At 44.5% G+C, this 16,017-nt stretch overlaps 1 protein-coding gene across 1 annotated transcript in view; it reads right to left on the minus strand.

The window, feature by feature from the left end:
• The window catches only part of NRXN1 (neurexin 1), a 1,090,172-nt gene that overhangs the window by 586,470 nt on the left and 487,685 nt on the right, over positions 1-16,017 (minus strand). The window contains 1 exon segment of the mRNA XM_044428877.1: positions 8,191-8,574. Within this exon segment, the coding sequence (XP_044284812.1) occupies positions 8,191-8,574 (384 nt within the window).

The raw sequence follows: 16,017 nt of genomic DNA on the forward strand, positions 1-16,017 counted from the left end.
TTCGGTGGTCAGCCTTCCTTATGGTCCAGCTCTCACAGCCATACATTGCAACTGGGAAACCCATACCCTTGACTATATGCACTTTTGTCTCTGCTTTTTGTATGCTGTCTAGATCTGCCATAGCTTTCCTCCCCTGGAGCAATCGTCTTTTAATTTCTTGGCTGCAGTCCCCGTCTGCGGTGATCTTGGAGCCCAGGAAAATAAAATCTGTCACTACCTCCATTTCTTCCCCATCTATTTGCCAGGAAGTGAGAGGACCAGATGCCATGATCTTAGTTTTCTTAATGTGGAGTTTCAAGCCAAAATGCAAAGTGAGTTAACCCAATTAAAGACAAATGTTTGATTCATGACATGTTCTGCAATTGACAGCTCAGCTTAGAGCAGATTTGTGGTGAGGCTCCAACCCTGATCACCTGCAGAGAACATAACCAGTGATAGAACGCTAGGGGAACAGAACCCTGATCCACCACTGAGGGAGAACCTCTGCGGGTGAGGGCAAACCTCACCTGAGCAGTCCCGCACCCAGGCGTCTCTTCCTCCCCTTAGAATTCCTGTTGGTTGATCTCATCTTACACACAGCTCTCTTATGTTTGTTTGTTTTTGTAGTCCCTTTGAAAATGTACACCTGCAAAAGGCGCTGCCAAAAGGCAATCATGTACTGCAAGCCACAATAAAAATCAAAGAAGAGAGCCAATTTATGTTGCCACGACATCTGTCCCACCATCTGCTCCAGATACCAGACTCTCAGCGGACTGGCCTGGGCTTTTCGTGGCAAAACAAGCGCAGGACTCTGCAGTTTTTAAGATGATTAACCCTGCAATGTCTTTGGGGGCATAACTGACCCCAGGGGATCAACACAACACACACACACACACACGAGAGGAAGGCACACTATATACAAAATCCAGGGGGAAAATCCAGAATTCACAAGTAAGTAATGCTTTTATTAGGACCAACCAAAATGTCACAGGAAATCTTCCAAGATTTTCAGTTCCTTATCAGGCTTTGTTAGCCAAGGAGTCGTGTCCTACCTGTACCTTCCACCAGAGTTTTATCTACTGAGTAGTATATTAATCAATCAATCAATAAATCCAGTGATTCATTCAGCCTACAATCATTTTTTTGAAGCTAAGCCTATAAGGAATGGGCAAATCTGTTGGTTGGGTCTTTCTTAATCTGTTCATCCTGAACTTTGAGGGCAGTATCCAGGGTTGCCCATACACCTCCACTGACTGATCGTCTTGTGCTGATGGAAAGAGTGCAAGAGGAAGCTACGGCTGCATAGAGGAATCCCTGAAATATATTGAAATGCTGGCAGGAAAATTTGTAAGTGCATTTTTGTATGAGATTTTGTAAAATTTTGTGTGCACATTTTTCAGGGAATTTTCACTAATATAAATGTCCACTTGTATGCACTAGCCCTTACTATAGGCATCTTTTCGCACGTGTTTTATTCAAGAGTCTCATTGCAATATCTGGAGACATGTGCATTTTTAAGGATAGCTGACACAGTTCACATATTGGTTTGAAAGTACAAAATGAGATAAGTTTGCATTAATTGCAAAAATGAATTAATTCCCTATCCCCAGCCTATACAGTTACAAGACCCAATTTTTGAATGTATCTGCATCTTTCCCATCTTTCCCAATAAAGAATTTGTACCAAGGCTTAATAACCTTTTGTGGCACTTTGGCAGATCATAATAAATGTGAACAGTTTGTTCCTTGATCCATTTGTGATTTTTTGTTATGGCAGCTAAATGGATCTTCTACGTTGAACGACGCTGAGGACTTGCCACATGGGAGGGCTGCTGCTTGTGGAAGTGATAAACTTTATGCATATTGCTTACAGAAACCCCTGGCTTTCTGGAATATCTGCCTGGCTGCTGCTGGCCAAAGAAGGCTGGAGCAGATGTGGCTCATTGGTCTTGTAATAGCTCTTATGTTCTCCATTTGATTGTATTTAAAATGCGAGCCTTGAGTAACATTTGCCGTAAATTTGCTTAATTCCTTGAGAAATAATTACAGATCTCATTCTTACATTGTTCTCAGACTGTCATTCAAACCAACAGGATCTTGATTCCCTCCCTGCTGAAGCAGCTTCGTGGAAGGAGATGTGTATTTGGTCCTCTTTTCCTTTTAATTGCATGCCACAGCTATAACCGCGTTGTGTCTATTGGCAACGTAGAATAGTTTATCAGCAACTGCACATGGGTAGCAGCAATAATAACTCTGAATGGGGAGAGGGTTATGCTGTGCTTTTGGAATCCCGAACACTGTAATCATATTAACGCATGACCATTTGGGATGCAACTATTACAGGAAGGAGGAGAAGAGATGCTTTGAGCGCAGTTCCCCCCAGACGGGGAAGCCCAAGGGTAGCAAACGATGCTCCACAAGCTGAATAAACACACACAGAGATTTCTGCAGGACAGGCAGCCAGATAACATTGTGAAAACATCATATTAGCGTTGGCCCCCGCAGATGAGGGTCTGCATTCCAGTAAATTAAATTGTGGTGGGGGGGGGAATGCCCAAACCGTACTTATGAGAAAAAGACAAACAACATGAACTGAGAAAGAAATGCCAAAGATACTTCCAGCAAATGCTGTTGATGCAGCCTGCCATTAAGGGTGAAGAGGCCAAGCAACAGCCCTGATTTGCAAAACGTCCCCAGTTTCCTTCAGATTTTGAAAGCTCCAGGTTTCCCCCCTCCCTCCTCTCAGTTCTTGTTAGGAAAAAGGGAAAACAAATACTCCCATATGTAATACCACGGTTTTGCCACAGGGTGGTACACCACACACATTGAACTGACGTGCTTGGTAATTCATCCAACAGAGAAGTTAAGGCCTCTGTGAGTCCATCAGCAACAGAACAATCTAGAGACATCAGAATAGCTGGATTTCTGTCAAAGGGCTGCAGCTTCCAAAATAGGCACTACGGTGTCACTGCACTGAGCACAGTTTCATTACAGGAACAAAGCAGGAAGCCTCCGTCCTAAGTACTGCTAAACTGGGTGAGGTTCTTGCCGAAGCTTTTATTAGGTGTTAAAAGTAACCCCCTCCCGTCAACATTTTGAGATATTGGGAGGCTGGGGGGTGCAGGAGGAAAAAGCATGGCCAATTCAGAGTGAGAGCCAAAAATATTGTCTTCATTCGGAATTGGCTTTGTGACATCCTAATATAGCCAAGTCTGATTGTTGGCACAGCTCTGTTACCACCACACCAACATGAGCGCCAATTGGATAGGATCCCATAGTCAGTGTGGAGAATTACTTCTTTGCGTGTTTTAATATCGCTGATGTTGCTGCTAGTTTTACACTCAAACAGTACAAAGTAAGTAGGGTTTCGTGTGCATTGGAAGAAGCTGTGAACGCTATTCAACCCCCCGTACAATGACAATGTTTGCATGTGATTATTCAGTGCAGCACCACTTAGAATTCATTCTAGGGTGGAGTTTAGAGAGATTTCAGATCCTCGTATACTGTGAAATCTTTTGGTATGGCCACAATTTAAAAACTAAAAAACTGATTAGAAATAACAATACTGAGCCAAAAATGCCAACTCACTTTTGGCACCTGCAATACTGATCAGCAGGAGCTTGCTATGGATGAAAGAAATCCTTAAAAAAAACCTTAAAAACAAAACTGAAGAGGGGTTTTTCCATGGTATGCAATGGATGTTTCTTTTTTTACCTACTGTAATTGTTCTCCTGCCGCTTGCCCAATGTTTCTGGCTTAATAATATGACAAGAGGATGTAATGTTCCAAAGTCATTGTCAAGAAAACAAAAAGATGGCCGGTCTAACTGATTGGGAGCCGTCATCTCCTCCTGCTCCCAGCCAAAGCCTCGTGAATGAAGCTACACCCAAGGAAGTCTCATTCAAGCAGAGACCTTGCAAAGTTGTAGGGCAACCTGTTGCGCCCCCCCCCCCCCCCCCGGTTGCCACTCCATCGCTCACCAGGCTGTTGCTAATAGAGGAACTTGTTTACAAAAGGCACCCCTCCCTCCCAGCCACTACCACCCCTCGTTAGTACCGTGTCCCTAGAGTCACAACCTCCCCTGCTTGCATTCTCTTCCCCTCTCCCCATTCTGGCCACTTTTCTTTTAAGAGGAAAAATTGCTGCGTAAATTTCCAGGCAGCACGGACCAGGGCGAATAACACCATCTGTCCGTGGGCTACAAAAGTGGGTATGAGGAACACTGGGAAGGAATCTCACTAAGTTGCAGAAAAGTGCTTACTGGGAACCATGCTAAAAGTAGCTTCTCCCTTCACCCCCACAACCCTTTTAAAGTTTTCACTCCCCCCACCCTGCTTTTAGACTAGGAGGTGGTTTGAAGGCACATCAGGTGTCCACCATGTTGAAGCTGAGCAGGCCTGGGCCCGGCCTGAGCTTGGAGGGGAGACCGCCTGGGAACCGCATGGAGACATCTTGAGTTCCACGGAGGCAGAAAGGTGAGATATAAATATAAATAAGCAATTGTTTTGCTCCCTGGATGAAAAGGATACTGAAGAGGATTGGCAGAAGAAACCTGGTTCAATGAGCTGGAAAACCACCTAATGCATATCTTCAGTTGCCCAAGTATCTATGGGGAAGCACATCTGGAAGGCTGCATAAGAGAGTTTTCCCATCAGCACCCCCCTCACCCCATCCAAGCCATCCTCTGGTTCACTGTCAGATATACCGGAAATTGTGGGTAGAAGCAGCTGGGGGGTGCTGGGTTCGGGAAGACTAACCTACTTTCAATGGACTGGAAAGTCCCAAGAAACTTGTAGTGGGCATCCTACAAAAGCTTTTAATAATTACATAAATAAACAAGTAATAAAATAAAAGGTCATGTGCGAAATCAGTGTAATATTGAGCAAAGGTTAACTGGGGTACATTCATATTATTTTGATTGCAGATTTTATGTTGAATTTGTGTGCCACTTTGGGTAGCAAATCCATCAATAAAATTATTTATCTCTTTCTCTTTGAATCGTTATTAAAATGCTGTAATACGAGAACATTATTTTATTATAAATGCACCCGTTGAGCTTCCTAGATTCAAACAAGGTTTTGAAACATGATCTCCACTCCCCACAAATGTTCAAGTGATTTATAATCACTTTTTCTTAATATAAAAATTAAATATGTGCATCAATAAGTCTGATTTTCATGTTCACCTTCCCGACTAAAGGGAATATCCATTAACATTTTGAAATTAATTTGCTCTTTAAGATAAGCGCAGTCCCTTCTGAACTAGGATTCTTTTAAGGTGAACTGGTGATGGAGAGGTCTTCCCACTTAATTCATCTGATTCAGATAATGGCAGTGTATTTACAAATAGATGGAGACTGATAAGTGTATGTTGAGTGAGAAAGCATCAGCGTAATGTAATGAGCTCTGGCTTACATCTCACAATCAAGAACAAGCGACGTTCACAGATTATGCTTTCAGCTGCATACATAACATGATTTGCAAGAACATAATGCATGAGTGAAAGACGCATGCATTGTTATGCTGTGGCTGATGAGCATTTGACTAAGAAACTGGTTTATAGGAATCAGAAAATTGGAGCTTGCCTCTTTTGTAAAACCAGGCAAGATGCAGTCTCTTTGCATCAACTCTACCTCTCTCAGACCCAAATGAGGAGAATCATATTTCCCAGCTTCCCAGGATTACAAGATAAGGTATGCAGATGAAAGTCCTTCTTGAGGAATAGTTTGAGGAATGAGGAGGGAGCAGACAGGTCTAGTTCATAAGGATTCCATCTCTCCCATCATGTAGCCTATGCCAAAACCTGCCAGTTTCCTGTGGCTAGTGTCCATCAGGCAAAATAGAGAGCCCCAAGGTCCTGCTGTCCAAACATCTCCCTGCTCAAGCTGATGAAGGTGGCCATGTCTTGGAGAGCTTTAATATGCCCACTAAGACCACCTTATCTGGAGTCTCTCAGCATGAACCCGAATTAAATAAGCTTGGTTCTAACACACGGGACAAACCATTGATCTTGGACTGCTGCTCAATGAGGAAGATGCTCCAGTAATAGAGGTTCCATTGTCATGGTGCTTTTGGTGCGTTCAGATCACTACCTGAACAGGTTGGACCTTTAAACTGCTATACATTCTGCAGGGATAAAGGATGAACCACCCATTCCCAAAACTCCCCATCACTCCAGAAAGTTTCTAAAGGAATGTTTTGAAGTTTTAGCCAACACACTATAGGTCTGACTCTGTATCTGCAGTGAAGTGAGCTCTTAATACATCACTCCCAAACATCCTCAAGCAAATTGTAGAGCTGTGTCAGCTCATTGGTATTTTGAGGATGGAGGAAAATGAAATGTTTGGATTAATGGCTAGAGCACAGATGGCAGAAAACTTGCTGAAAGCATGAGCAAACACAGGTGGGAACCAGTTTGGGATTTGCTCTGGGTCAGTGATGGCAAGAAGGAAGGGTTACGTCTCTGCTCCCATTATATCCGCACAAATATTGCCCAGAGAAGCTATGCTATTGTCTCTTCTGTAGAGACCCAGGAGATCAGAATCAGGAACTTCTGCAATTTTGCTGTGACCAATTTACATTACAATTTGTGATGAAATTGCTTACAGCTGCACCTAATTAGAAAACAATAGATGATGAGATGAATGAGGCTAGGACACTATCTATTCATGTTATTACAGATACCACTTGGAGAGTTGAGGCCCACCTCCTATTCTCTTGTGGGCAACAAAAGCAGCTCGGACAGATCTGAGGATCTAGTGTTTTAAGAGGATACGTGATTTTCTAGGAAGTCTTTCATGACCCCTGTTGATAAAGAGATAAAGTTGGTACCTTTGCTAAAGGCATCAAGCTTGACATGATAAGATATGGCAGCTACTATGCACTGTCATACCTGCCCTTCTTGATCAAGGTTAGGGTTATGGTCAGGTACCAGCCAGTATGACTATGTAGACCAACTGCTGATGAATTTGGTCAGGAGGTGCTACTGAATTTGCATCATGTCCTGGAAGAAGCCACTGTGCACAGAGGCTGGAAAAGAGACCCTTGGACTGACCCCTAGCGATTTTGTTGTCTCCCTCCCAATAAGTGGCAGACATTATCAGTGTAATGCTGAACATGTGTACTAGCAGTAAGCCCCTTTAGCCTCAATGGGACCTACTCTTGTGTAAGCATATGTAGAGGCCCGAACCCTCCATCAGAGAAGAATGCAAATACAGTCAGGATAGCCACTGCTTTGGAAGCCTTTAGAAAGGGTTTGGGCAAATTGATGGAGGATGTCTCCTAGTCCTGATGGATACATGCTCCTTCCAGTCCCAGAGGCACTAAAAATTATACACAACATGGGTAAAGAGTATGTGGGTTCCAATCTACTGGTAGATTTCTAGATGATTTGCACGGATCGACAAGAGTTTCTGACTCCCAGTTCTCTGAAACATCACCCACAAATTAGGTTCTGGGGAAAAAGGGTCAAGTACGAGAAGAATTTTTGTTTGAAAGGGCTCAAGGAGCTTTATTCTAACCATTCTAACCATTCTTATTCTGCCCACCAAAGCCTTAATTTCGCACCTGGCTCTGGGCAGATGGACTTCAGGATTAGAGATGTCCAAATTGGTCCACTGAGTTTCCCTGATTTCCACCTCAAACTTATAGCTCAAATCTGCATCACAATTTCATTTTTATGTAGACATCAGTTTCACATGGATTTTTTCCTATTGTACTCATCCAGGATAGGAACTAGGTTCATGCTGATCAAAAATGAACTGAAACATTTTTTACATACATCCCTACTCAGGCTTCTAGTCTTGTTAAGTGAAAATTCTCAGTTTGTTGGAGAGGTAAACATTTACATACAGCAAAATGAGATGGGAGAGTTCTTAGATACTGAGAGTCAAACAAGTTAGCACATCTTTGAATGTCCCCCCTTCCTCTCTCACACACACCTTTCTTATAAGTTCAAATGGTAACATACCAGGCATATAGCTTCTAAAGAGGCTGAAGGGTGATTCATAGGTTGAAATTATGTGGCTGTAGTTGTTCTTTTAATAATTACTGTTATTTAGACTGCTTCCCTAACTGCTTGTTGGCATCTGCAGGGTGAGTTGCAATCTTCCGTTTGCACTACGAATTGAGAAATTTTGTTTTACCAGCTCAGGATTCTATCAGTGAATCCACTCCTCATTTTGCTAATCAAATGCATAAAGAAATCACCTTACCTCTCTCACATGATCTTCCAAGGTAGCCTGTACCAGAACAATCACAGACGTATCTGTTCCAGCCATCCCTGCATCCGCCGTTGTTTTTGCAAGGATTGCTCAAGCATGGCTTTGCCGTCTCCCTTGAACACGAGGGCTTCACACCTGAGGTGCTCTGGATTTCCGCCATTTGGCGAATATCTTTGCTTTGGCCATCGATGAAGAGGTCCCGAATGCAGCCCACATAGCCGTAATTGAGCAGTGCTGTCCAGACCTCTGTCGGGAAGACCAGGCCGGCTTTATTTTCGGGCAAACCTCCAAGGTACAAGTCATCGTCTAGGTCCAAGATCTCACTCTCTCCAGGTGCTGTGTAAGGAGTACGCATCGTGTTGACAGAAATAGTACCTGTGTGGAAACAGAACGCCAAGGTTGTTATCTGCTCTTTAAACAGAGACACTTGTCATGGTTGGATTTGTTTGTCCATTTATTATTTGGATTGTCAAAATCATGGTACACAAGAAGTTTTGCTTTAACGATAAGAGAATCAACAATCACAAACTTTCAATACTCATGTTTCTGACAAATGGAAATCAACACAAATAGACCATGGGAAATGAACCCATATAGAAAAAGGAAATGAAAATGTAGATCTGGCATATCCCGGCTATTTAAACTATGAAGAGCAGTGCAAACCCCCTCTCTACAAGCAAACGGAAGCAAGAGCAACCAGCATGTGTCTGAACAAGTCCCATTTTTCACCGTCCTGCTCAGCACAGAAACTGAGCCTCTTGGGGTGAGGAATTTCCAAGAGAGAGCACCATCATGGAGAAGACCTTCAACTGAGTGATCCCTCTTTGCATCCTCGTTTGGCAAGGGTACCATAACAGGACTGTCCACATTTCATAGCACTGGGAGAAGAATCTGAGATGAACAGCTTCTTCAGATGATCAGAAATGAGACCATGAGGGCACCCTTCAACACCTATGTTTTTATTTAAGATTTTAATCCTATTCCTATAATTTAAAAAAAAAACTTAAGGCAAATAATAATACATTTAAAACACAATATACAGATTGAAAATCTATCTTCTTTTCTCAAAGCTCTATTACTTCGAGTTTTCTTTTCACTGATGTTTCCAAGAAATGCTATAGGCTTGAAACTCAACATTAAGAAAACTAAGATCATGGCATCCAGTCCTATCACTTCCTGGCAAATAGATGGGGAAGAAATGGAGGTAGTGACAGATTTTATTTTCATGGGATCCAAGATCACCGCAGATGCTGACTGCAGCCAAGAAATTAAAAGACGCTTGCTCCTGGGGAGGAAAGCTATGGCAAATCTAGACAGCATACTAAAAAGCAGAGACATCACCCTGCCAACAAAAGTTCATATGGTCAAGGCTATGGTTTTCCCAGTTGCAATGTATGGCTGTGAAAGTTGGACCATAAGGAAGGCTGAGTGCCGAAGAATTGAGGCCTCTGAATTGTGGTGCTGGAGGAGACTCCTGCAAGTCCCTTAGACTGCAAAGAGATCAAATCAGTCAATCCTAAAGGAAATCAACCCTGACTGCTCTTTAGAAGGCTGGATACTGAAGACAAAACTGAAATACTTTGGCCACCTAATCAGAAGGACCAACTCACTGGAGAAGACTCTGATGCTGGGAACGATCGATGGCAAAAGGAGAATGGGACGGCAGAGGATGAGGTGGCTGGATGGAGTCCCTGGGGTGGTGGGTATGGGATTGGGTGGACTCCAAGGGATGGTGGAGGACTGGAGAGCCTGGAGGAACGTTGTCCATGGGGTCATGAAGAGTCGGACATGACTTTGTGACTGAACAACAACAAAAATGCTATTGTCTGTCACATCCCTGTTCAAGTAAGCTTCCCTGTTGTCAGAGAGGGGCGGCAATTTGTATGGTGCCCCAGCTCCAAGATCCAGCAATCTTGGAGCTGGGATCCAAAGGGGAGCCGTCATCCTGTCTCCTTGCTGCTGACATGGAAAGAGCTGTGCTGGTTGACTCTGTGCTCCTGAAAAAGCACATCCCCCTGGAGGGGATGAAAAGTGGCATGCCAAAAAGCGAGGAGGCTGGGGTTGAGCTCTTCTCAGTGCCGTCACCCCCTCCCCTCCCCTCCCTTCCTTGGCTCTTAAAAAATAAGAGCCAGGGCATGGGGGGGGGGGGCTGTGTCTGCCACCATCATGCCCCACTCAGGGCATGGGAAACGTGCAAGCCCACAGGTCCACCTGCACCAGCGTTGAGGGTGATAGTATTGCACCATAATGCTGCGATTCGAATTCTCTAAGACCACGAGTTACCCTGGACAGGATTGTGCTGCAAATCTGACCTTCCTGGGCTCCAAGGTTTACAGACTCTCTTAATTAACTCTGAGTTGGTGAATTAGCATCCATGCCAGCGAACAAAGCAGAAGACAGATCAGCACTTACAGCAGGGAGAGAAATGTACAGGGAAGGGCAGAAGGGCCTGGGTATTTTCAGAAGTTTAATTTGCATCTGTAGCAGCAGCCAATAAAATATATTGTTGAGCATTTAAACAGGGTTGTGGTAACAACCAATTCATGGCCTGCTGGATTGCTTGGTCTAATTGGATGGTGGTCCACATGCATCCTATTTACAAACATCCTTTACTTCCTGGGAGCAATCCCCCTTCTCCCTCCTTCAACCCCTCTCTAAGTTTTGGGGAGCAGGTTGGGGGTGGCTGACAGGGGCTGGGATATGAGAATCAGCACTCTTCGACTTTGAGGTCAGAGCATGGCATCTGACCTCAGAACAAGAAATCCACATGACTGCAGGGCTCCCAGGATGAGGTCCAAGGAAGTTAAAATCATTCCTTAAACTTTTCAGTGCTCATCCCTACCCTGACCTCCCACTCCAGGGTCCTCTGCCATCTTGAAGACATGCTTTCTGCTGTGACTGGTATTATTCTTGTCCTAGGACAGGAACTTACCATGCTTGTCTGCTTGCAGGATTTTCTAGTGTGCAAAATGGAGCTTCCTCAGTCCTGAGCAGAACTGAACTGGGGCTGAAAACTAGAAAGCATGGTGCTGAGGATTTCCCAGCATTCTGCAGAAGCATGAATGTAGCCAGAGAGATGTGTTGGGCTTAATTGCTGTGAGAAACCTGTGGGTTCTCAGTGATGGTTTGAGATCACCAGCTCCAGCTGCTGGGTCCTGTGCATTCCTTGGCTTATCCTCGAGATATGGATGTCTGCAGATCCTTTTGCAGAATTCAATTGGTATAGAGGGGTTTTCAAGGAAGCAGGGCTAGCTTACGTGCACTGACAGCCTTTGAAACAGAGGGAGAGAGGAACTGTATAAAATCCATGCCTAGGGACTTTGCCCTTTCTCTCTCCACTGGGAACCAGAAGCATGGAAGAAATCAAGCCCTCAGGAGCAACATTTGTCACATCAGGAAGTCCCGTGACTAAGGGAAGTTGCGATCTTCTTCTTTTGTTTGCTTGCCGATGATCTGCATCTATAGTTCATTTTTATCCACGGCTCCATCCTGATCTGGGAATGGGTCTTTCCATTCCTTCCCAGTGTCATTTTTCGAAGCAGCACCAGCAGAAGTTGGACAGCCACTGGATGCTTTTTCCAGGTGTTATATTTCTTATGATGGCCCATATGGTCAGGTTTGAAGAGGAATGCACTCAGTGCATGCAATGATGGGAAGGGAGGAAAGGGACCCTCCAGCGGTCCATCAGGGATGCTTGGTGTGACCTCTCTTGTAGAACACACCTATCTATGATCATTCTCTTTGCAACCATTGCTTTTTGGAGGGCTTCAGGACCAGCAATCAACACAGGGGAAATGCCATTTTCCTGTATTTATTACATTTATATTCCACCTTGGTTGCCTTGCATGGAACCCAAGGTGGCTTACGTGATCCATCTCTTCCCCTTTCCATCCACACAGCACCGCTGTGAGGTAGGCCAGGCTGGCCCAAAACCACCCAGTAAGCTTCATGGTCATGCCAGGGGACTAAAACTCAGGTCTCCTGGATCCCACTTCAACAGTAAATACTGTGTCATACTGCAAGTCATATTTAAATATGGCTGGTCATCAGTTATCACAGCATCATATACTATGATTAGGAGTGTTATCATCATCATCATCATCATCATCATCATCATCAATCATTTCTATATTGTCCCATAGCTGAAGCTCTCTAAGATACGATGCTGAATCTCTTCTTCACCTCTGCCCTGGAAATTTACCCTTATTATAATGTTGGAACACTGGCCCTGATCAAACATTCGTTCGACTGCTGAATGATCCCCCTAATTTTTGTCTGCTCTACAAAGCATTTCATGGAATCTGAGCAAGCAGAACCCTAGCAAGACTGCATACTCCACACTACCAAGCCATACGTCCTCAAGCTGGACATACGGAAGAAACTGGCAAGAGTCCTTGTTCTGCATGCTTTCCTTGTTTTCCTCTCTCCTCATCACAGTCGCTTAGCCACTGGGAGAGATAAATCTGTCACTTTCCATTTCTCTTTCAGATTTTTAAAATGTTAGGTTTGTTTCCATCTTGAATATAAAGAAATGTGTGAAGGTTGTTAAGTTAAAAGCAAACGAACAGACTGAAATGATCTTGTCCATCTGCTCAAGCCAAATTCTATAGACACATGAAGTAAATCTTGGTGTACCTGCTGGCCAGAGAGCTTTTAAGGAGGAGGACCTGCTCATTAGCAACAACAACAACAACAACAACAAAAATACATAAAAAAAGAAGCAGCAGTGCTAATTCAGCACAGCAATCATGGCTGAATGCAGAGGGATTCAATCCCAGACTTTTAAGAGCTCAGCTCTCAAAGTCCTGTGTTTCATCGGACAAATCGGTCAGTTTTAGATCTAATGTGTTCATTAAAAATTAAATAGGAAGACATGTGTAAACTGTGGAAAACCCTTATTGGGAAGGAACTGTGACAAAATTCTTGCCACCTGTGCTTCATCCTTTGCAGGATGCTTGTACTGTCAGCCCATCCAACGAAACACCTCTCAGTTCTTTGGATTCTATGAATTGTCATTCCAAGAGGAGTGCCATTAACAGGAAAATGTACTCCGTTCAGTTAGAAAGCATCATATAGAGTTGTTTATCCCTAGAAAGTAATGGCAGTCCATTAAAAGACGTTCTTTGGTTATTTAAAACTGCAATGAATAAGTACAGCTACTCCTGGAAGACATGGTGTGTGTGTGTGTGTGTGTGTGTGTGTGTGTGTGTGTGTGTAAGATAAAGAGAGATGAGGGAGATACTCCACAACAGTGTCTTGAAATGGATATCTGGAAAGTGGAGCTCTGAGTGAGAGTATGATTACTGTAAACCTCTAATTATATACTCGGGAGACAGTCACGCGCCTTTTCTCCCTCTGTAATTTCTAGCTTAAACTGGAACTTTGACTTTAATTCAAAATCTCAATGACTCCTTAGCCCTTAAATGCTGGCTTAGCTGTGAAAAACTGCTGATACAATCTGGTTTGCACTGCCATGCACAACTGGAGTTTGACAGGAATAATCAGTTTCCTCTCCTGTTCCAATGCGTAATGATGATTTTCCCGAAAGGGTGAATGACGGCTGTGTTGGGGGAAACCCTGCTTGAAAATGTGGGAGACATTAAGGAAACGTTCTGGGGTGCTCGCCTCCCAAGGCAATTAGGCGTGCATCCCAGGCATGCTGCAAAGCCTCAGAAAGCCAAGACCTCTGCAGATTACTTTTGCGGGTTTGCAGTCTCCCCACTTCACTTCCCCCTTTGCTCTAACTGCAAAGCTGGCAGGATGGTAACAGCAGAACAAACATTTCCCACAGGTATGTGCTAATGAGTCTCTTCAATCATATTCATTATCTCAGCAATTTAGCTTTAACAAGTCCGCTTACTAAACTCAAGACCTGGCAGCAGCCATGACACCAAGCTGCAGCAGGGCGAGTGCAAGCAAGTGGGACCACTGTCCATTCTGCAAAGAAGCACCACGATCAAGTTCATCCCAACTGCAGTGGTCACCTGGCCTCAGCCAATGCACCAGCAGTGGAGGCTGGCACTGTGGTGGTGTCTTCACTCTAGGTTGAACATGAAAGGACTGTCCACAGTTCTCAACCCAACCTCCATCCTACTCCTCAGATGGGTTCAACACCACTAATGGCTTCTTAAAGAGTAGGTGTGCATGACCACTGACCTTGGAGCCATCACTCTCTGCCGTGAATCAACCAGCTACGAAGGGACAACTGCAGCATGCCTTGTTTTGACACACCTCCCCTGGGTTTCTTGATCCCTGCAAAAGCAGGGGGAGCAAACCTGCCGGCCAGCCAACAAAAAGACCTCCACAAGAAGTGCAGAGCTTTCAGTGCCAGGCCACTGCGTCTGTACTCTGTGTGGGTGACCAGAACAGCTTCCAGGCTCCATGGCAGCAGCCAGTCCCTTGGGGGAAGTGCTGTGATTTCAGTCCACATCCACTGGGCCTTTCTGGGTGCTTCCATTGTGGGGATCGGCAGAAGGTCAGCTTTCATCTGCTGGCCATTGAGATCTCCAGGATGCTCCAACAGAAATTCCATGTGTTTCATGCTCTTGGAAGCCACACTGTGGGGGCAGTGTGCCCCAAAATGCAGCTTAATTCTACATACATGTATATACAGGCATGCATATCACATTTGAGTTGAGATAACCCTCTTATTTCATCCACTGTGAACTGTTTGAGATAAACCCAGCTTTACGCCTTGATCTCTGTTTTCCCTCTCTTTGGTGCTGTGAATTCTGGTGAAAAACTTTCTAAAGGATGAGTCAGCTGGGGCTATGAAGCAAAGAAGGTTTTCAGAGGAAGAAGAAGACACTAAAGCAGCAGCAGATCAGGGAAATAATGGCTACGAGGCATGAAAAGATGTGAACTGTATGTGAGGCTGGGTTTTTCTGAGACCTTTTCATCCCTCGGAATGGCAGAATTCACACCCCAAACTTGAAGGTCATGAAAATTCAATGGTGGTGTGCAAAGAAACCATGTTGGGAATAGATCTCATTCAAGCAGGAGCATTTGACATGACCTGCGTGCTGTAGGCTGGAGCTGTTCTGCAGCAATCCCAGTGTCACTGTGGCACTCCATGAATATGCAGTTGTGTTACATTTTCTCAGTTCCTCTGGGATTGAACTGCATCGTGTTAGGTTCTGGTATCAAGGCATTTGGTTAGGATAGATTCAATTGCAGGGAGAAAAAGGACAACATGTGCAGCCATCCTTCCAAAGGGCCCAAGAGACATTACTTTACATCTTTGCCTAGTGGTCTCTCTCTCTCTCATATTCTCTCTAATCCAGATCTCCAAAACTCCTCTGCAAAAGGGAAGATGACACCACTACCGACACTGTAAATGCAATGTCCTCATTGGCTCTCATCCATAGGATTTTAAGGATGGCTGGTGGTCCATACATTGGCATCAATCTCTTGCAATCCCCCTGAAGCTCTGTTTCTTTGCAGCAGGCGAGAATGGGGAGGCTGCCTTGGGTACCAAATTCTAGGAGCACCAAAGTGATGCTTTGTCAAAGGTGGCATTGCTTTGAGTCCACACCTGTGTTGCCTACCCAGGTCTTTGTGCTGCTCGCTGCAAGCCCACCCACTATATCTCTCTCTCTGAGGAATATTCCAGGATGAGAGATCAGGAGAACCACCATAGCTGCACAACAGGGCTTGCGGCAGAGCCGGTCAGGCCCGATGCCAAACTTTGGACATCATACCTTAAAGCAAAGCATTTGGAATGACCTTCCTAGGAAGATTCCCTGTGCTGTCAGGGCGCAGAACAGCTCGAGAGCTACAGCAAAATGCTCTAAGCATACATTTAAGGAAGGACTCCTT

The sequence above is a fragment of the Varanus komodoensis genome, unplaced genomic scaffold (assembly GCF_004798865.1).
Source record: "Varanus komodoensis strain SLA01 unplaced genomic scaffold, ASM479886v1 scaffold2, whole genome shotgun sequence".
NCBI lineage: Eukaryota > Metazoa > Chordata > Lepidosauria > Squamata > Varanidae > Varanus > Varanus komodoensis.